Here is a 21,486-nt window from a genome sequence, read left to right as displayed (position 1 = left end):
ACCTCAGAGATATTTTCTTCTTTGCAAATGATTTTTACTGCCCTTGCACTCTGGGTTTAAATTTTTATTGGGGAAAAAAATCTCTGTTATTTTCTAACTTTTTCTTCACTGTTTTAGCACTGTTTCCTCTTTCAGGGTTTGTTAGTTCCGTCTCCTGGACTCTGGCTGTATTTTAAATGTGGGATTTATAGTTGGTGGAAGTAGCCTGGATCACAGTCTGAGTGTGCTCAGTAACATTGTTTGACCGTATTTGGTTCTCTGCAACTGAAAGGACCAGTCTCTGCTGGTAAAATTCCATATTTAGTTTCGAACCAATGATTTCACTTTTATAAATTGTTGCATCCAATAGAGAGGAAAAATCATTACTATCAGTGCAGGAACACTTAGGCAAATACAAGTGGTTCTTTTACAAAGTTAAAAGCGAAAATGTGTGAGTTTCCAATTCCCTCACACTGATAGAATCAGTAGAAAAGTAGTTCTGTTGTATTTTATATAATGTACAGTGAAATACCAATGAATGCTTTTTTCAGCATTATTGAATGATACCAGGCTGTTACCATCAATATGAACAAAACCACTTGCTTCTCTTTCTTTGCTTGCTCAAAATTCCAAAATAAGAAAAATAATAGTTTACTTGAGCTCCCATGAATTTTCTGACCTACCCATCTATGTTTTAATCTAGAAAAGTATTATTCCCTGGAAAGTACTAATCAACAGAAGTATTTCCATTGCATGGGTTCATTCTCCACAGCACAGCTATTCCAAACCTCATTCCATCTTTTACATTTTTTTTTGGTTTTGTAATTTATGTCATTACTCCTCCAAGTGGCACAGGCGTCTCTTCCCATCAAGTCATTCAGATCACAGAGATAACCTTTTTGTTTTCATCTTGTGCTCTAAATGTAATAAATCAAATCCTTGCCAAAAGCAAGTTCTGAATTTTATATCATGAAATTTGCATTTCATGCTCTGTTGCTTATTCACAGAAGCCATCCAATCTGAAAAGACAAATAATGCCACATGACTTGTGTAACTAATACAGACAAATGTTTCCAAGCAACTGCCTGAGCAATCTGAAGATCAAAAATTACTCATCTGAAAAACTTGCGTATAATGGTAGATAATGTATTTGTTCACAGATTTCAGGGTCTGCTAATGGACAGTTTGTAAACTGAAACAGGACCAAAAATGTATCAAATTAGGAAGGCTGCAATTTATTAACTTGTCTCTATTAGGTGGCTCCAGCAAAATAAAGCTATTTTAGGCTAAGAAAGTCATGTTGCACTTCACTGCTCTGTGCAATGATCAGGCAGGAGCAGCCAGACCCTCGAGCACAGTGAGTGCTGAAGGTTTGATTTTGGAGCTGGGATACCAAAGGGATTGGTGTGATCAAAGTTGAATAATGCTGAGTTGAATTAATTTCCTCACGTTCCTTGGAAATTCTGCACTTTGCAATGGCAGCATGCTGTGCCTGCTCTGGCACACACAGAGTCTTTAGTTTGGAGGCAGGAGTTTGTACTTGGCATGTGCAATGAGAACTGGAGAATCATTCTTACAAATTCATAAAGACATTTAATTCCGGTCCACTCAAGGTTCTTCTGGGGCTGGCATGATGGATAATTATGAGGGGTAGAGAAATATTGCTGATTTTTCTCAAGCTGTGAGAACCCAGGGTTTCAGCTCTAGAATTGTCCTGTTTGAATTCCAGTGTGTCAGTAGAAGCAGCAGACATCACAGGCCTGGCTTTAATGAATTCAGGGAGCAAGAAAATGCATATAGATAAAAATAGAACTTATCTGACAGAACTGAAAAAATATGAAATATGAACAAAAAGGTAAAGTGGAAATAAAGGGGTGGATAATCTCCTTTGGTCAGAGCCCAGGCTTTTGAATGCATTTGAATATATAATTTCTTTCTCAGAAACACACGGGATTAGAAATCAAGACCTGAGCAGGGTTTTCAGATCTGTGGAGTGCTAAAATAACAGCATTCACTGTAAGGTGTGTGGGAGCAATTATTAGAACAACAGAGAACCTGTGTCTGCTCTGTCCCCTGTGGCTGCTGGGCTGGCTGTCCCTGCTCAGTCACTGTGCTGGAGTTAACAAGGAGCACTGGAGTGCTCCAGCCCTGCTCTGACAGCTTTGAGAGCATCATTTCCTTTCAATAGTCTTGGATTCTGCTCCCCACTGCTCAGAAACACAGAGTGGGAAGCCCATGGCCAATGCCACAAAAACAGGTAGCACTGGAGTTGCCAGGCAAATGACATGCAGGGAGCAAGTCTGGATCTGCCTTCTCTTGGCCAGGAAACTTTAATAAAACCTGTTTACTTGGTGCTTGTGTGGGTGGGGACTGTTCTCATACCATGGAGATGCTCAGTTAAAGGTCAGCAGGTGTGAACTAAGGAATATAAATATTTCTGTGCTCCTCTGGCTGCAGGTTGTTAGGGCAAGATACTCAGATTCAAACATATGAACTGGAATGATTTACAGTTGGGAACTCTCATGTCACATTTCTTGTATTGTAAAGTGTACTTGGCTTTAGTTTCTGCAGTTATAACCCAGAAAAAACATCTTCAAACCACGGTAAACTATGACTCCTGCCATTTTAGGCTCTTCTCCCTGAAGTATGTGGCAATTAATATTGTTAGCAGCTTGATGGTACAGCTCATGAATCATTGATCTGTTCCAGTACAGCAATTAATTTGCCTCTGATTCCTGACAGGTACACTCTTTGAATTTCCTGAAGCAGACTTAATTGCCAGCATGTGATTAAGGAGAAATGTGAGAATGCACAAAGATGTCCAAGCCTGTGTCTGGGTCTCCATCTTGCATGTTTCACTTTTCTTTTGGGAACCTTCTGCAAAAAAAGCTGTGCTTTGATTTCCCACTCCGAAACAGATACAACAAAACCAAAACAATGTTGGCATTTCTAAGCCAGCATATTTTATAAATTCAGCAGAAAACAAATCTAGAAGTCAAATTTGGATGAATGACTGGGGTTTTTTTAAAAATGTGTCTTGGAATTAATACTTTTTAAAACTTGGTTGATTGCATGTGAATTTTAGACACCTTTTATCCAAGTCAGAACTTCAACTGGGTGCTCTCTCTTTAGTAATACTGTGTGGGTCTTTGAGACTAATGAAAGGTGTAGAACTAAGCGGCATTGTCCTGTGAATTTAATTGGGTCACTGTGGTGGGAACAAATAACACAGGGCATGTTTAGGTCTTGTATTCTCACCTTTGAAAAATGCAGCCAGAGTGCAGCAGGAAGCCCGGCAGCACTCAGGTGATAATGAGAAGCTGTCCACAAGGCACTACAGCACTGTCTCTTTATTGTGCCACACAACAGAGTCAAGCTGCTGCTGTCGGGCAGTTATTGCCTGTTAATTTGTGTTGAAGAGTTAAACTAGAGCCCAAATTGTGAAGTGGATTAATTCACTATGATTTCAGCTTTCTGGACTCAGTTAATGCCCGTTAATTAATTTGTTCCGAGTAGCTGGACCAGGCAGTGAAGTGGATTAATGCACTAACATTTCTTCTTTCAACCAGACTTGAAATCCAGCCTGGTGACTGAGGAGCTTTGCTGGAGCTTGGATTTAAGTGAGCATTTTGTCTTCATCACAGACCACGGCTTCATTTGTCAGCCTGGCAGCTCCTGCACGGGAGAGCTGAGGAATGCAGCTCAGGGGAGAACCCTGCGTGCATTGTCAGGCCTTGGAGAAAACACCCAGAGTTTTATGGTGATCTAAGCACAGCACAGCCCTGCTCTGCACTCCTGGGCAAAGTTACTTTTGCTAGGAGTCAGTAGAGCAGCAAAGGAGGGAGGAGGTTGTGCAGGCACATGACTGCAATATTATACATGCAAGAGAGTACCAGTTCTAGTGGGAATTATTCAAAATCCCCCCCAGTTAAACTCACCTGGATTGCTCCAGCTAGAAACAGACTTTTCATACTCTTTAAAAATGTGGGTTTTTGTTTGTTTTTCAGCATAAGGTAAATGGAAATGGATCCATAGCTGGGTGTCCTCCATGTGATTAATGCTGTGCACAGAGCAGGATTCTCCTGGAGATGCCAAACTGATGCACATGCACAGCTCAAGGGACCAAAATGTACAGGAGAAGCAATGTGGCTTGTGTGTCCATTCAGGCAGGGGTCTGGGTCTGCATTTATCAGCACACATGGCTGTAACATCATATGTTGCCTTCTGATACAAGGCAGGCGGCCTGGTTTCAGGAAACAGCACGGCGGCCCATTTCCCCAGGGTCGCTCGGGCCTAAGAAACACGTGGACACCAATATGGTGGAGGATCAAAGGCCTTTATTCTCTCTTCCCGTGGGGTTTTATAGTCTAGGGGGCTTCTACGTCAGGTGGGGGTCTGTCTTTACCATCTATGGTTAGTAGGGGATGGAAAGTTACCTGGGCAAGTGGAAAATTACCGGAATCCGGTTCAGGGGGCTACATTCCTATGTTAATTTTCTTATCTAAGGGGGCAGGGGCCCTGTCTTCCTGTAACATCACGAGATCTTCCGAACGCCAGGCCCTATCTGCTACAATCATACACTTTTTCTTTAGAGTACCATGGAATTGCTTTTGTGCAGCACTGTTAGAATGCAGTGGATTCCACAGCACTTGAGCCCACAATAAAGGTATAAAGGGTATTAATTTTCTGCACACTCTCACAGCTGGCTGCCCTGCAGCAAGACATAGAGAGCTGGTTTTCCAAGGTGAAACAACTTCTGCTATGAATAATATTTATTTCACATAAGAAATAAACTTTATTTATTAGAAATTGTCCTTATATCCCAGGAGGGAAATGTAGAGCTGCTTGTTCATGGCTGCTTGTGTTATCTTGCATTTGGAGTTGTCATTGGTGTGCTACAGATCCACAGATTTTGTGGATTCATGTTGGTTATTGCAACACCAAAAACTCATCTTTAATGCATTTATCAGCCCTAGAGCTGGGATTTGTGTTCTATGTGTTCTTTCTCCTTTTTGAGTATTAAAATGGCTCTTGAATTTTGAGTTCTTCCAATGTGAGCAGAGAAATGAGTCCACTCAGTGGAATACTGAGAGCAGGAATATTGGGAGTAAGAGTTAAGGCCTCGTGTCCATGCTGTGCAATGTATTTTACACATGACTTTAGTTAAATCTCAAAAGAATCAGATTTTTGAAAGATTTCAATTGCCTCAGATCTCCACTGTGTTTCTGTTTTCAGTAGCAATTTGGTATCTCACCCAAAATCAGATGATTTCATTAAGTGAAAGCAAAACCAAACCAAAACACTCTATTTTTAATGTAAATTGTTATTACAGCACACTTTTCTTAAGGCTTTTTTACCTAGGCAATGGCATCAAAAATTGCTTTCCTTATTTCAGTTACATTTATTTGAAGTGCTGAAGGTTTTGGGACATCTTTAGGAATTTTTCATTTCTCCTGGCACGCTGTTAAAAGCAGTCTGGTTTTATTTGCTTTGCTACAAGTGTAAGCACAGCAGGGATGGAGAAAAGGGTATTTTTACCCATGATAAGTGATGTGTTGCTAATGCATCCTGGTGAAGACAGAGCATAAGGTCAGCCATTGTCTTTCTCCTCAAGCCTGTATTTCAGTGGTGTTTGACAGATGAGGCAGTCAGAGCATATTTGGTTGTTTGTGTATAAGGGACACCTCATTATATTTAATGAGCAGTGTTGAACCAATATGAGCTTTCCTGTAAGAGGGGGTGATTCACATATGCTTCAAAATGAGAATAACATTCTCTAAATGATGACCAAAAAAAAGCCTGAAATGTTAATTTAAAGGAAGAGTGTATTGTTCTCAGTGCAGGTAAATCCCATGGCTAAAGCAAAGTTAGAGGTACTTTGTTTTCATCTTAGAAAAACTTTCCTCTGTCACAGAATAAGGCAGGTGTGTAGATAAATGAAACTTATATTTCAATAGAAATAGGACTTTTCCATCAAAAAAGATACTGCAGAAGTCCAGGGTAATAATAGAATTAATTATTTCACGAAGTAAAAATTCAGGTGTGTCTCCACCATAATTTTGTCACCAATGTATTAAAACTCTATTTATTCTATACTCTAGAATATATTGTCATTAAAATGGTTCTGATTTACACATGACCAAATGGTTTGAACCAGAATAATTTTTTTCACCTCTGTTTTTGACTCCTCTGAAGATCACAGGAGCCTCCATCCTATAAAACCCCCCTGGGCCAGGCAGATGGAGGGCCCAGGAGCAAAGCTGAGATCTCCAAGTGTCTCTGCATTAATGGAAGGGTCAGAAATGGGCATTGTGAGGCTCTGCCTCTGCACTTATGGGACAATTATAGGAAGAGGAGCACCCAGAGTAATTAAATAAAATTTCACCAGTAATTTCCATTAGATATTGTATCTGGCCATGCATCACCAGCTTGGAAGTTTTTTCTCTGAAATACCCAATTCCCCTTAGCCAGCTGTATTTTACTGGGTTTGTTCTTCCCAAGCACACAAGGTGATTTTTAGGGTGACATTTACGGGCATTGAGGACAGAATGCTTTTGAGCAGATGTTTGTGTGAATGCCATTGACCTTTAAATTTCTTAAATTTATTCATTGAGTTCATTATTTGCTTAAATAGTTGTTCATTAACTTGAAGTTCCAGCACATTTCTGAGATTTTTTTAATATTACTACCAACGTGTGAAAATATTTTTCTGGTTTAGGCATATATTTTAAAAATAATTAACTTCAGTACTGTTGATGATAACAATATTCTGATGATAGAAATAATATACATAAAGGAATTAATTATTACAACATGATTTAAAATGTCAACTAAGAATTATATAAAAATTATTTCTTAAATTCACCTGCAAAGATTTCTAGTTTTTCAGTATTTTTGTGATATAGGAAAACCAATATCTCAGATTGCCACAGCCCATTTCCTATTTCAGATGAACTTTGCTTGCAACAAGCATCCAATTAATTTTATTTTTTGTATTTAGGGCTGACCCCATTTTATACCATCAACCTTAGTACATAAGACCAGCTAAATGACAAGAAACTGAAGCACTTTTCTGGTCAGCGCAGTGGATTACAGATTGCCACTCCAGCAGTGTTTCCAACCCTCATTGTGACAAATCGATCCCAGGATTCAGCCACCCTATTCCCATGACAAGTTCTAATGAAATTTTCTTTGCCAAGAGTAATGGTTTGTGCTGCTGGAGAGTGACCAGGCTATTCATTCAAATATTCAAGACCTGTAAGAAGGCCTGGTAAAAAGAAGGAAAAACAAAACAAAGAGGAGAGTTCTTGAAGGATGCAGGGAAATTCCAGCTTGCATGGCGTTGGAGTTTGGGCAGGCTGGCATCTCTCAATTCAAGTTTAGCCAAAATGCTGGAAAAATGAGGAGGCTGTGTTTGGTGCCTTTTTATTGGGAACAGGAAATCAAACTTTATTACCAAACTTTATTGCCAGTGAATCAGCTAAACTATGGTTGAGCTGATTCCATGCCTGGAAGGAGAAATTAAGGAACTCAAAAAGAAGGTGTAAAAGTTGGTTATGAAATGGTGGCAGTGAAGTAATAACTGGATTCTGATCATAATCCATCAACCATGAGAAGTATATTTCACTGAGCATGTGAGATATGGAATCGTAGTTAAGCAGTAAAAATAATGAACCTGATAAGATTTCTCTCCTATCATTTTTGTTTAAAAAAACCCACCATAAACAATCAAAAAGATTGAATTTTTGGTTTTGGTGCATTTTAGGTAGGAAAGAATTCGTTATATTGTACCTATTTTAAATTTTGCCTGTGCACAGACACTTTTATCTTCCTGTATTTCATACAAGGCAGCACCAGTGGGAGAAGCAGACGTGACCACAGCCATCATGTCTCTGGGTGCTGGTGGGACACAGCCACCTGGGACAGGCCAGAAATCCTCATTTGGAGTTGTTGTAGCCTCTGTGGTTCTGATCAGCTGGGTCCAGCAAAGGTGATGGAGAACTCTGTGGGTTCACTCATGGCAAGGCCCAAAAGGGCACTACCGTGACAATGCCAGCCTGATCTTTTAAGAACTTTGAAGCAAAATTACCAACTCTATCTGGAGTAATTTTATATCCCTTGTGAGTTCTTCTCCAGGAAATTAAATAGGTGAATGCTGTAAGAATTATTATATATCCAATATATCCATCCATGACTGAGAGTTATCAGCTGTTGAGTCAGGTGTTAAGTGCACATGTAATGTCAGATTCCTTGGCAGATTCCTTCTTTTACACTCACTGAGGATCAAACCTGCAGTTGCAGCTGCTTGGCACTAAGCAAAATGTTTTTCCCTTTTCTTAGTTCTTTACAAGTGTGGAAATCATGATAACCACAAACACCAGTCAATTATTCAATCGGTGAAGTATTCTTGACATTTTCTTCTCCTCTGCTTACCTGCATTCCCTAGAAGTGCTTTTGGCCACTTATTTAATCAGTCATTGCTGTTAGACACCAGGGGATGATAGGACAGAAATCATGAAGAAATCACTATTTTGAAAAACACAGTGAGATATGAAGAATATGAAACACACTTAGGGAAGGGTTTACATTTCTGTGCTTAATCTGCAGAACCTCCTTCTCCATGAAACAGAATAATTGTGTTAGAAACAAAAGACAATAATTCAAATTTTTGTTGTTGTTGTTCTGAAGTTCTGCTTAGAAATCTGGACTTAAAGGCCGTAAGTCTTACCATCATAGTGCTTTCCTTTAGAACTTCACTGCTTTATATTAATGACTAACTGTATGTAATCTGAGTTTTTCTTCCATTTGAGAACCTTTGGGAAGTGTAAGGATAACTTGTCATGGGAAAGTGATGAGCTAACTGTTTATGGGCCTATGGTTACCAAAATTGTGAGCCCTAGATGTTGAACAATCTGGAAATTGCTTTTCCTACTCAAACTGTCACAGAAAGGATTGTGACATATTCAAAGTCTTGTTGGACGGGACTGTGAGAAAAGTGATCTGGTGGAAGATGTCCCTGCTTACTGCAGGTAGGACCAGATGGCTTTTAAAGGTCCCTTTCAACCCAAACCTTTCCATGACACAAAGATAAGCAAATCTGAATATCTTGTTCATATGCAAAGACTCCCAGGTGTCTGCAAACGAGCAAGACATTCAGGTTTGTCTTGTTCAAATCCCTCCATCTCCCTGAGCTGAAGGAAACCACAAGAGCAGAGCAGGCCTGAAAGGTGTGATCAGATAAACGCTGCTGCTGCTGAGCTGAAGATCTGGGGTTTCCTTGTGGCCATCGTGGGAGTCACTCCTGCTCCTCAGCATCATCCCAGGCACGTGCCAGCCCCTCTGTGTTCACAGTGGGGTTTTGAAAGCTTTACTGCTCTGTGCATTTGCCCTTGGACAGGATTCAGCTCTTGTCATTTGACACTTCAACTGTTTCCATCTTGAACTTTCTCATGAATTTTTATTAAGGAAAACTCTTGGGAGAGGAGTTGAAAGACAAAAGCAGGGACCTGAGTGGCCTTCAGACTGAAAGATTAGAGAGAAATGGCAAAGCCTTTGGGAGAGCTGGGAACTCCACAGGGGGAGCCTCAAAATGTTATGAAAATTGGCAGCATTGTGAGAAGGGATTCTCTGTGTGGTTCCCACTGCTCTTTGACTTTACCATGACTAAAGCAAACTGGTGAAAACTTGAGTTTCCCTTGCTCCTGTTTGTTGTCAAATTTGAGAAATGATGCTAAAGCCAGCAGAGGCAGAGCAGAGTTGTGGTGAGAGGCCTGTTGGATGGGAGGAGTTGTCACAGATGGAGGCAGGAGCAGCTGTGGAGAGCTTGGCTGATGGATCCAGATTGTGCCACCAAAAAAACTCATTCAGCTTTGACATTTTATAAAAACACAGCCTAGGGATGGAGATTTCATTGTGTAATGAAGAATCAGTTGTTAAAATAACAACATGGATTCCAGAACTGGCTGAAAACTTTGGGGTTTGGAGTTTGTGCACTAAGAGAGCAAATTGTTATCTGTAGGATATAACTGCCTTACTGGAATGAGACATTTAATTCAAACAGTGATTTTTTAATAAAACTGCCATGGCAACCCAAATGAAAAGAAGTGATTGAAATATTTTTCAGTTCCACAGTTCCTAGTACACTACAAATCTGCACTTTTTTGTTGTTAGGTTTTGGTTGTTTTGTTTCATTTGTTTGTGGGTGTTTGCTTTGTGAGTTTTTTTGTTGTTGTTGTTGTTGTTGTTGTTGTTTTTTTTTCTCTTCCAAAAAAGGATCAAGAGAGAGCTTTGGGAGATGGGGAGAGGCTTTTTCTGACCCTGGCAGTAAGTGTGTTGGAGAGGAGAGTTTTAGAGGCTGTGGGAGGAAGCAGAGGAAGGAGAGTGGTCTCTGGGAAGCTGCAGCTCCTGCAGGGAGAGCGCGGAGCAGATCAGAGACAGAAGGGAAGAGAAAGCAAAGGTGTGCTGGGCAGGGTTTTCCAGGGGCCAGAGGCCGCTGTGGAGAGTTCACTGTAGCTCATAATGTGCTGAACTGCCTGAAGCTCAGACAGAAAGAAAGGCTTCAGAAAATACAGAGAAAAAGGAGTCCTGTGTAAATACAACTTTTATTTTCATTCTTTCTCAGAGTATAGCATGAATCTTTCTCTAAGAGGAAACAAACCCCAACACAGCAAAATATCCAACACCAGCAACTTACGAGCTCACATTTGAAGTTACACCTGGGCTTTGGTGTCTGATTTGAAGTTATAAGCTTTTGGTGTTTATTGAGTGGTCATTTCCTGTGGACTGTGTTTGCAAATTCACTTTGTTCTGTTTGATTGAAAGCCTGGGCTGAGAAGTGACTGAGTGTAGATGGTGCCTGTCCTCATCTATGTCTTCTGATATATCATCATATATGTCTTTAGAGAAAATTCTCTAGAATCATTTGAAATGTGGCTTTTTACTGGTCTTGCACAAGTATTTGAGGTAAATCAGTCCTTGCTAAAGGTTTATGATATAATCAGCTATCAGTTTAGGATTGTAGACACACCTTAGGTTTATAACTTGTTTTCATGAGTACAAAATCAATATGGGCTGTCTACTGCCACTGAAAAAGTGCAGTAACCTGAAAGATGAAATGCATGCTTTGATATGTTATCACTAATTGCTGGAAAATATACAATACTAAACTTAGAATCTGGTGGTTCATGGGAATTTTGCCTAAAGGTGCCGGGAAAGGGAATAACAACTGAATATCTGGATTTTTTAATCATTGGTCTTTTTCTTTTTCAGGAAATCTTAAAACTAGAAGGCAGCCTTGGAATTCCAAGACAAAAAAGGGCTATTTTGGCAACTCCAATACTAATTCCGGAAAATCAAAGACCTCCATTCCCCAGATTAGTTGGCAAGGTAAGTCAACAAAATGCAATCAAATGTTGATATTAAGTAATTGATCTATTATTCTTCTAGTTTTGCAGTGCCCATCAAATTGGTAGAAATATTCCAGATTTCTTCCTACCCTCTTCCACCCCTTCTACTTGTGAACACTGAATATTTGGATCTCAGGCAGTCTCTCTGTAGAAGTTCCTTCATTAAGAATTTCTTTTGGGGAGTTTAAGATGGGAGTTCTGGGCTCCTCAGGCACAAGGAGACAAACCAGGCCCTGTTTGTGCTGCAATTTTTTCCTGGCATTTTGTCATCCTGATTTGTCCCTGTTCCTGAAGTGCTTCTTGGGCATCACAAGTGCCTTAGAGGATGCAAAAAAAAATGAAATGTGAGAGCATCTGGCAGGCTGCTTTTCAAAGGCCCTGAGAAACCTGTCCTCAACTAATATTTAAACTATAGGAATTGCAAATGATCAACATCTTGAAATACTTGGAGATGTTATAATTTTTACAATCTTTTTTTTTTTTTCTTCAGCATAGCTCCAATTTAGGTATGCAGATGATTAATTTGGCTGGAGTATATTGCAAACAGAAAGAGAGATTATGCATGTGTCAGGGGAGACAGAAGTTTTAGAGGTATTTAAGAGAATGGAATAACATATTCTAGGTCAACTGTGGTAATTTGCAACTGAATGCTAAACAAAGCATAAATAAAAAGGTTTGGACTCTCAGACCTACTGATTGTAGAGGAGAAATTCAGTCAAAATCAATGCAGAAAAGAAAAGCAGCTATTTCAGGTCTTTTTGACTTGTCACAGATCTTCACATGACAGGCTGTGAGGTCCTGGTAACCACAATGAATGTCTGTAGCAACTCAGAGTTCTGGTTCCTGTACCTGTGTCAGATCCTGCACAAGTTGGAGAAAAAGCTGTTCATCCTTCCCTTAAATTTAGATATTTATCATCAACTTTCCATAGCTTCATGAATTTTTAAAAATTCACTTAGTTGCTCACTTCTGTGAAGTGTGAGGAACGTGTTTATTCCCTCTTCCAAAATATTTTGGGGCTCACCTTCAGAAGCCACATGGACTGATGGATCACAGCTCCTGCTGGGTGTTGGTTTTTCCTGAACCTCATGAAAAAACCCTTTGCCACCTTTGCTCTGCTGAGATCCCTGCAGAAGGACATTGCAGATTTGCGTGGTTTCTATGGTGTTTTGGGGAAGAGGCAAAACATCCAGAGAATGAGTAATTTGCATGTCATAACAGAGTTTCAAAAATGAGAAGGAATGTGAAGCTTTCCTGACTGCATGGAATGGATGGCAATGATAATTTCAGATTTCTGACTTGTTCTGTGTGGTGCCACCATGTGATCCTGTCTGGGTGTTCACATGGAAGTCAGGTTTCCAGTGTGTTATTTTCCCTTTCTTTCTTACTTTCCCTTACTTTCCCCTGCTTTAGCAAATTACCAATGTGGTTTATTAATTTGTTCTGATTTCCTCTTGCTCTCCACCCCATGCTGTGCTGGCTGGAATTGCACAAGGTTGTTTGGAAGTGATTGCAGCAGCCAACAGGTGAAATGCTGATTAGCACTTAGTGGGGAGCTGGGCAGATGTGTGGAAAGAGGAGAGCAGGGGGAGGACAATTAATTGAGTTTTATTTCACAGTTAGGAAACACATCATAAAGGAAAAAAATAGGAATTTTAGAGGATTTTCTTCATGAATTTTGATATATGTATATCAGGAAGGGGATACTGCACTGGACAAGTGAAAATAGAGTTTTGTTCAAATTAATTAGAAAAAATTCAATTAGTATTTAGGTTAACAAGGAGGTACATGTGTCAAGCCTGTTCTCTGTGCTGTTCCTGGCTTTCCAGCATCCCCACTCAGGAATTGGATTATTGCCTTGCCATTTCCACACCCTTCACTAGGGTAGCTCTTAATTAAATAACTATCCTAGGCCTGCTGTGCTTGTAGGTGGAGAAATCTCACCTTTAAGCAGGATTTAAGGTTTTACATATTGTGCCTTTGTGCCCGAGGGAGAACCCTGAGATTAAAACATTTTAATACAACCTTTGTGACCAGATGGCCCAGGCTACAACTCTTGACTGTTATTGATGTGTTTTGTTTAGCTCTTGCTGATAGAGCACTGGGATATGATATTCAATTTTTAGTCTCTCTCCATATGCTGCTTTTCTGGTTTATTTGTCCACATGAAGTCAAATGAAATCCAAAGCAGTGGGATGCAGGATTATTTTGTACTTCCACTGGCAGGTTATTCTCCACTACACCATGGAAATGTTTTCTAAGACTAATTTAGAGTGGTGGTTCTGTGCATGTGCAAACAATGACACACTTCAGCTGAGGATGGTGCTTTTTGAAGTTTAATCCTCACTAATGCTGACCCCAAGGAGCATAAAGGGAATTATGGAGATGCTCAACAAGTCCCAGCTCTTTTTCCACACTTCAGAAGAGAAGGACACCTGCAAAGTGAGACTGTTTATCCAGGCTCAGAGGATTTGCTCTTCATGTTACGGATGGACAAATGGTGAATCAAGGATTCTATTCTTCAGTTTAAAGGAGATGTCCTGCATAAGAATGAATATTGCAATTTTTGGCAGGTAAAATCTGGAAGCCGAGTGGCCTGGTGAAAATTGGCAGGACATTTTATGCTCAGTGAAGGGCAGAACACAGAGAGAGGTACACAGGAGTCTTTGCAGGAAATTATTGAATAAATCAAACCCAAAACTTTATTTTTTTTTCCCCTAAGAATTTTTTTTTGTTGTTATTTGTCTATTTTTTCTTTTGGAAAGGGTATGGGGTTGGATCAGGTATTTTAGATCGGAAACTTTCTATATTTCCTGCCCCTGATCTGGCTGTTAGCTGCACTTGCATGACAGGACTGACCCCAACAAAATCTCAAGACTAGAAGTGGTCCAGGCTTGCAAACAGGATAAAAATTTTTAAGATCTATGAGGAAATGTTTTTTTTTCCTCTTCTGAAATGTGAATTTAAGGCAAAGAGCAAATGCATCTTGCCTGTTAAAGCAGCAGTAGAAAAACACTTGAAGAAAGGAGGAAGCTGAAGAAAACTGGATGTGAAAAACTGCTGCAAGCTGGTATTTTTGAGTGGCTATACTATTTATATACCATAAATTGCATGCTTCACAGAAGAGAATTGCCATGGACTAAGAAAGCAGCTGTAAAAAAATGTCAAACTTCAGGCAAAAAATTGAAGTGTCAAAAGAGATGATCATGATCTCTCAGCCTGGGAAGAGAATCCAGAGAGAAGGTTTGTAGCTTAGAGGAAGACATAATAGAGGAGCACTGAACAAAAGCTAAATTAAGAAGTTTTTTGGTACCACTGGAAAATTAAGCAGAAAAAGAGAGGGAGTCTAAAGAGAAGTGGAGGAGGAAAGGACCTGGCAAGGATGGGTGTCCAAACCTGGAAGATAATGGTGTGTGCTCAGAGAGAAGAGAATGATTTACAGAAACCCCAAACCCTTTCCAACACCACGAGAGGGATCTGCGTGACTGCTCATCAGCTGCTTTCAGCTGGGAAAGGTCTGAATCCCAAGTATTGACCTGAATCTTTGTTTCAGTTACTAAAAATGATGTGGAAGAAAAAGAATGTATTTCTCATAATGGAACTAGGCATGGGGTCTACAGGAAACGTTTACTGGATTTTTAAGGATTAATTTTTTAATATCCCATTGTTTGTTTTCAAATCATCACCACATCAAATGCAATGGTTGTGCTGTGCCAGAGCATGGTCAGAAAACAGGAAATGGTCATCAGCAAGAATTTTGGCTTGTCCAGAAGACAAAAATATTTTGGTGACTGCTGAAGGAGTGGGTGGGGAACTTTGTCAGAGAGGAGATGGAATTACAAAGACACAAGGAATTCTGATTCCTTGAACAAGTCTGATGGCATAAAAGGAGAGCATTCTTCTAAAATATGTCTACAATTCCATGTGGGAAAGGCATATCCACAGATGAGGATATAGAAAAAAGAAGCAAGCAAGGCAGAAAAGTGAACAAGTGGAAAAGGGTGTTATTTATGAATAGCACTTAGGCAATAAATAAAGCTCTTTGAAATCCATCAAGAAACAAAGATTGGGTTTAGAGAAAAAATCAAGTTATAGTCCAGGTATGGTAAGACTGGGCAGAAATATATATGAGCTCAATTTGCTCTGCCTAGCACAAGCATTTTCTGTAAATCCAGATGATTTAAGTGAAAGGAATACACTGGTGTAATAACTAATGGATATAAATTTTGGCATAAGATTAAAAGAAAAGTTTCTGGTACCCAGAGAAGAGGAATTAATTTCCACCAGCAACACTGAGGAGGGAAGACAATATTTGATAAATATGTGATCACAGTTGCATAACACAGCTGCTTCTGATCCTGACAGAACAGACACCTCCAGTTTTCCTGCTACTCTGGTGTTCCTGAAAATGTGTAAAACCCTGCTGAGCTGGGCCTGGATGGTTGGAGGTGTCAGGGTTTAACATCTGATTAAATTCATGGAGGAATGGCACACTCCTGACCTTCAGGGAAAAACACCAACCTACCTCAGCAGCGGAAGCAATGAAAAGAGCAGCACTCCATTAAATGAAAGGGCTTTCATTGCATGTCCATGAATTATTAAGCTACAGCACATTAATTCTCATTAAAGGATATGTATTTGATGTCCTAACAAACTATTAAGTGAAAACAGCACTTCAAATTTGTCTCTTTGTCTGAGAGGTGTCTCTTCAGCCCTCCCTTTTTAAAGAATACTGACATTCACATAAACAATTCCAACAGAACACATTTGTTTTCTTTCAGCTAATAGAATTTTATTGGAAAAATTTGCTAAAATACACCTGTTTACTTAAGACTTTCAGAAGAATCACACAAGTTGCAAATGCCTTGGAAAACTGGAAAACAATAATTTACCATAATTTCTTCAATGTTTGATGTTGCTAATAAGAATAAAAGAATTTTAAAACATTTGGGGAATACTTTCTAATCTAGTTACTATGGTTACAAGATTGTTGGAGATAAAGCAGTTATATGGCAATGATGGAATCGAATTTTCTGAACAATATTGATATATCCAGTACCTAATTTCCTGCTTCATAATAAATCATGTTAATGACCTGAAGGAAGGCAGCAAACAGAAGAGATTTTCTGCTCTAAAGCTGTTCAGCAAAGTATGCTGCAGTTTAACTGCCACACTGCTTGTGTTAACTTTGATTTCAGATGTTGATAATTTTAAACTGTGCTGCGAATTAAGGTAGAGGTGAGAAAAAAGTCTGTCCCTGCCAGTAAATTGCCTATGGAAAGTAACTAAGATGAAATAAAACCCTGGAAAGTCATTTGTCATTGGCAGAGTAACTTAATTGTAGGCTCAAGTTTAAAATGTTTGGATTATTTTCAGACATAACAGCTATTTCATCTAATGAATAGGGATGGAGAATGATAATTATCATTCCCTAACCCCATTCTCTGTGGTTTTCATGGAACCAGACTGATTTTTTTGTTAACTTTCATCTTTAAAGTCTTCCAAAATGATCCTGTATCCTGAGCTGACCGATGAGAAGTTGTTTTTTTCCACCTTGACTTTCTGTCTTGTTTGAGTTCAGTTGTTTGGAATACCCACTCAATCTGTCCAGTTTCTAGAATCTATTTTCTTATTGAATGTACAGTTTTGAGCAAAACCTGGGCCTCTGCATTCTTATTAGGGCCAAATTTTAAATTTAACAAGATGCAGAGCCTAGTTCTGTAATCTTAAATTGGTAAAACAGGATATTTGGATTCAGGATTTCTGTTTGCTTAATCCCTTTAATTTATAAAGTTTCTTCCTACAAATCTATTCAGAGTAACACTTTATCTTAAGTGGGATGAGAGTTGCAACAGACTTACCCAGCTTTATTTAGTGATGTGTTAATATGCTACCAGCAAAAACATAAAAACTGCATAATATCAAAGTCAGGGGAGACAACACAACCACAGAGCTTCCTTTAAATCAATTAAGATATTTATTTGATAGCTGTGAACTGATTCATACTGCTTCAAACATGATTGTTTTCCTGTTCCCTTCCAAATAATTCCTCTGGTTTCTTGTTATACAGTCAATTGTTAGCAAGTTTATAATACAATATAAAGCAATATCCAAATGAATGACATTTGAGGAACAAAATTAACTTATCCCTGCCAATTTACAAACTAGATACTGTCATACTGTCAACCTTGGTGCTTTCATTAATGAAAGACTTTAATAAAGGCATTTTGCAGCCTGGTCTGGCGACAAATTTGATATTACCAGCTGTGGCTTGTTAAAATGGAATTAAGTAAAGATGGTTGGCAGAGCATTTCCAGAAGGAAAAATTATATGTATTATATATGGCTCATCTGTAAGGTGGAGTAAATGGCTGTCACTCAGGGAACAACAGTAATTTTCTTCCTTCTCCCTAAATGCTGATTCTCTTCAGTGGTTAATTGAAGAGAATTTTAACCTTTTTGTGTTTTGCCCTTGCTTTTATCATACATGGATGATTCCTGGTTTTTTTTTTCCCCTTACATTTTAGGGTGATGTACAGCAACAGATCAATAGGGTGAATAAAGGAGTATGATGCTATTATCCATAATGACAGCTGTGTTTTAATTCAGGAAATATTTTCCCTTCTCATTTCCAAAACATCTGGTGCTCTTTTCCAGCTGCCCTCTAAAGGCACATTTTTTTAACCTTTCTGGTTTATCATCTTTATCATTTACTGTGCAACCCTGTTGGCTGAATTCAGAAATGGAGTAAGTGAGGTATGGTCTACAGGGCAGAATCATGGAAAGTTGAGGCTGGAAAAGGTTTCTGCAATTCCTAATTTTGAAGTTAATGTCATTCTTCTCTATTGACCTATTTTTCTTCCTGGTCAAATATATAAAAATGTAAATTATTTAATTTTAATCAGTGTTCCACTGTTGACCTAAAACTTTCAATTACAAAAATCCCACATATTAAGCAATTTCCTTTTGCTTGTGTTTGGAAAAGAAGAATTCAGTTTGGCCACACTACTTTCTCTAGAATGACTCACAAAGAGAAAAATCACTTTCTTCCATTGAAACTTTGCTTAAACAAAGGCAAATGAAGAATTCAGAGAACTGTAATTTTTGGGATTAACCTGCTTTCCAAAGTTCTGTGTTTAACTTAGCAAGAATGTGGATTTTTGGTTTGGCCATGATGTTCCTTAATTTTTCTGAGGCTGTTTATGAAGTCATGGTGATTATTGGAATGTACATATTTGGGGTTTAAACACAGGATTCAGACCCTCCATGATGTATTTATATATATTTAAAAAAAATATATATATAAAGTGCACACACACATTTCAGAGGTGCACAGCAATAAATGACTACAGGCTTGTACAGCATATCCAGATTTCCATCAACTCCCTTTTTGGTCAGTGCTCTTGACTTTGTAGGTGTTTTCCTCCCATTTTAATCTATAAATTGCTGCTGTGAGTTCTTCTCACTGTCATTGGAAATTCTGCTTTTCCATCCAAAAATGTCCCTTGCACTGCTGCTCTTCCACACTTTATTTCCCTGCCATGTTTCCATCTGCCTCATGTTCCTGAAGAACAGGTGGAAAACACGGCATAAATATTTATACACATTCTGTTTAAGAGTTGAAGTGACTGTTAAAACATTTGCACAGTTTTGCCAGGGTGTTATTTTAGTAATATTTAACTTGAGCTGCAGTTTAAGCCGAGTCTTTGTGAGCTTGAGCTCATCCCTCAGCAGTGCCATGGAGCCTTGTGAGCACACACTAAAACATTTCACTTTCCTGTACCCTGCCTGACCCTGAGCATGCTGAAGCTGACAGAAATTCTCCCATCAAAGTGGGAAAGGAATTTTGATAAAGCCAACCCTCCTGGGAGATTGCAGAGGGAAAAAAGGACCCTTGGAGGAAGTGTGGGTTAAGCTGATCATGTACATATCAAGTTAAAAACGCTTTATTCAATGTGTTTTTTGGGAAAATTTTTAAAGTGCACTTGGAAAATAGGATTTTCATCAAGGTTCAAACAGCTTCAGAAGGTTTTCATTTCTACAAAGCATGGACAAAACTATTAAGCTTACATTTTCAATTGAGCTTGAGAATGGATTTGATAATAGGAATCTGTTCAACAATAAAGTCCAGAAATTGAAAGTAGTAGTGATCCCTATAATCCAATAACATGTGTCTTAATATATTTTTTACTTATTAGAATTGAAAAAAAGCAGTGTAGATGTAGCTGAGCTTGGCTACAACTTGAATTCAGGGGCTATATTAATTTAATAGAATTCATGTTCAAGCCTGATTTACATTATATTACAAGTATTTTATGATAATAGAAGTGGTGAAAGTTGGTTTCCAATAAATAAAAATTCCCTGCAACACACCTAGGTGCTCTTATCAATGGTAGCACTTTTTGCACAATGAACCTAAATAATCCCCTCAGCACCACTGGGGTTATTTTCTGCCTCCTGATATTTCAAACTGGGATAAGAGGGAGCAAATCCTGCAGCTGACCTGATCAGGCAATGAATATACATGTGAAAAATGGAAATTCTTCCTTCCTTTCTGTCTCTGCCAGTGCCAAAAGGTCTTTTCACTCTGCATTGCTCCAATTTTTTGTGGAACTTCTAGGAACTTTGAATGTTGGATGTTTTTTAATCAAATTTGGTCAAAACTAGCTAAAAGACCAGTTGGATCAGTCAAATGTTGTCTTTTTCAGGAGATTAGACTAAGAAATCAGATGGTTAGTAAAACAGCCTTTCCTCAACAGATCCTTTTCTACTTGACAAAGAAGCCGTTGAATGTTCCTGAAGAAGCTCTTGTAGGGTTGGAATTATGGTTAAATCAGACTCATGGAAAGGGCAAAGGCTGCAGTGGGCAAATTGCTAATTGTGTAAAAGCAAAGCTGCAAGGATCTGTATGAATTTCATACAGCAAAATGGGCTATGCAGAGCACCTTTTAAATGTGTAAATAGGGAAACATAAGGAATCAACTTCCTCCAGTATCACTGTGCTGTTGGGCAAGCCTGAATTTGCTAAGGGTCACTGGAAAACAAAAATTAACTTGAATTAATAGAATTTATTATGCATGGCTTATTTTTTCAAACTCCTATACTATCATTACTGCATTAAGTAATTTTCTTATGAGAATCCTAATTGTTAATAAATCATATGTTTTTTTCTTTAAAAAAGCATCAACTCAATAATGATACAATAATGCTTTGGAAAAAAAAGTGTAATTATCTCTTAATGAGAAATCATATAAACTTCATATTGTTTCCTTTTGGGCATGACTGATGAAGGATGTTCCTTGTAAGTACTAGAAAGTTATTTTGTAAATAACAGAAAATTGGTGGTATTTATTCCCCCAAGATTCCACAAAGATTGGTGGTTCCAAACTCTTTATCCAAGGAGGTACAGATGTGGTTCAGGACGTGCTGCTGCTGTTTGCACCCAGCAGCTCCTTTTCTCATGTACTAGAAAACAAGCTTTGACCACATTTTTCATCTTGAAAACTCCCATCCTGAACAGCCTTTTAATTCTGGGAACAAATGAAGCACATGTTCCCTGATGATAACTCATGTGTATGCAGAGGTGCTTGTAATTTATGGAGATGGAGACAGGTACAACCCAGGCCAGTGCAGCAGAGCCAAGAAAAAAAATTAAAAAAAAAAAAAATCCTTCTTCACAGGCTTTTCAAAACAACTACTTTCTAAAATTCTTATTGGAAACCAGAGTTAATTAGATTTTTAGAATTAGACAGAAATTTTCCCATCAGCTTTTTAAATCAAAGACTAAAGGCAAAATACAGCTCAGCTGTCATTTTTTGTCCTTGATTCTCTCAAGGAGGGACTCCCTGTTGCTTGTGTAATGAACCATGGGGACCCTCCTGCAGTAGCTTTCAAAGAAATTATTATGTTGAAGAGAGAGAAATTATCTCATTGCACATAATTTAGGAACAGGGCCTGCCATTTGTTTCAGTCATGAATTTACAGTCAGGAGATTTTGAGTTTCATAGATCTGGGTGACAATCAAATACCTGGCAAATAGTTCATGCAGACAGTTTTACTTCTATTGGAGGTTCAAAAAACTCTAAGAGGATTCTTCAAAATCC

The 21,486-nt window shown here is 38.7% G+C and overlaps 1 protein-coding gene across 2 annotated transcripts in view; it reads left to right on the top strand.

Annotated features, from left to right (window-relative positions):
- The window catches only part of CDH13 (cadherin 13), a 447,425-nt gene that overhangs the window by 172,832 nt on the left and 253,107 nt on the right, over nt 1-21,486 (top strand). For both annotated transcript variants that reach the window (XM_064722933.1, XM_064722932.1), the window contains exon 4: nt 11,248-11,364. In XM_064722933.1, the coding sequence (XP_064579003.1) occupies nt 11,248-11,364 (117 nt within the window). The remainder of the gene's footprint in view (nt 1-11,247; nt 11,365-21,486) is intronic.

Source organism: Zonotrichia leucophrys, chromosome 11 (assembly GCF_028769735.1).
Source record: "Zonotrichia leucophrys gambelii isolate GWCS_2022_RI chromosome 11, RI_Zleu_2.0, whole genome shotgun sequence".
Classification (NCBI taxonomy): Eukaryota; Metazoa; Chordata; class Aves; order Passeriformes; family Passerellidae; genus Zonotrichia; species Zonotrichia leucophrys.
Note: the sequence above shows the minus strand (reverse complement) of the source record. Positions and strands in the feature narration are given on the sequence as shown.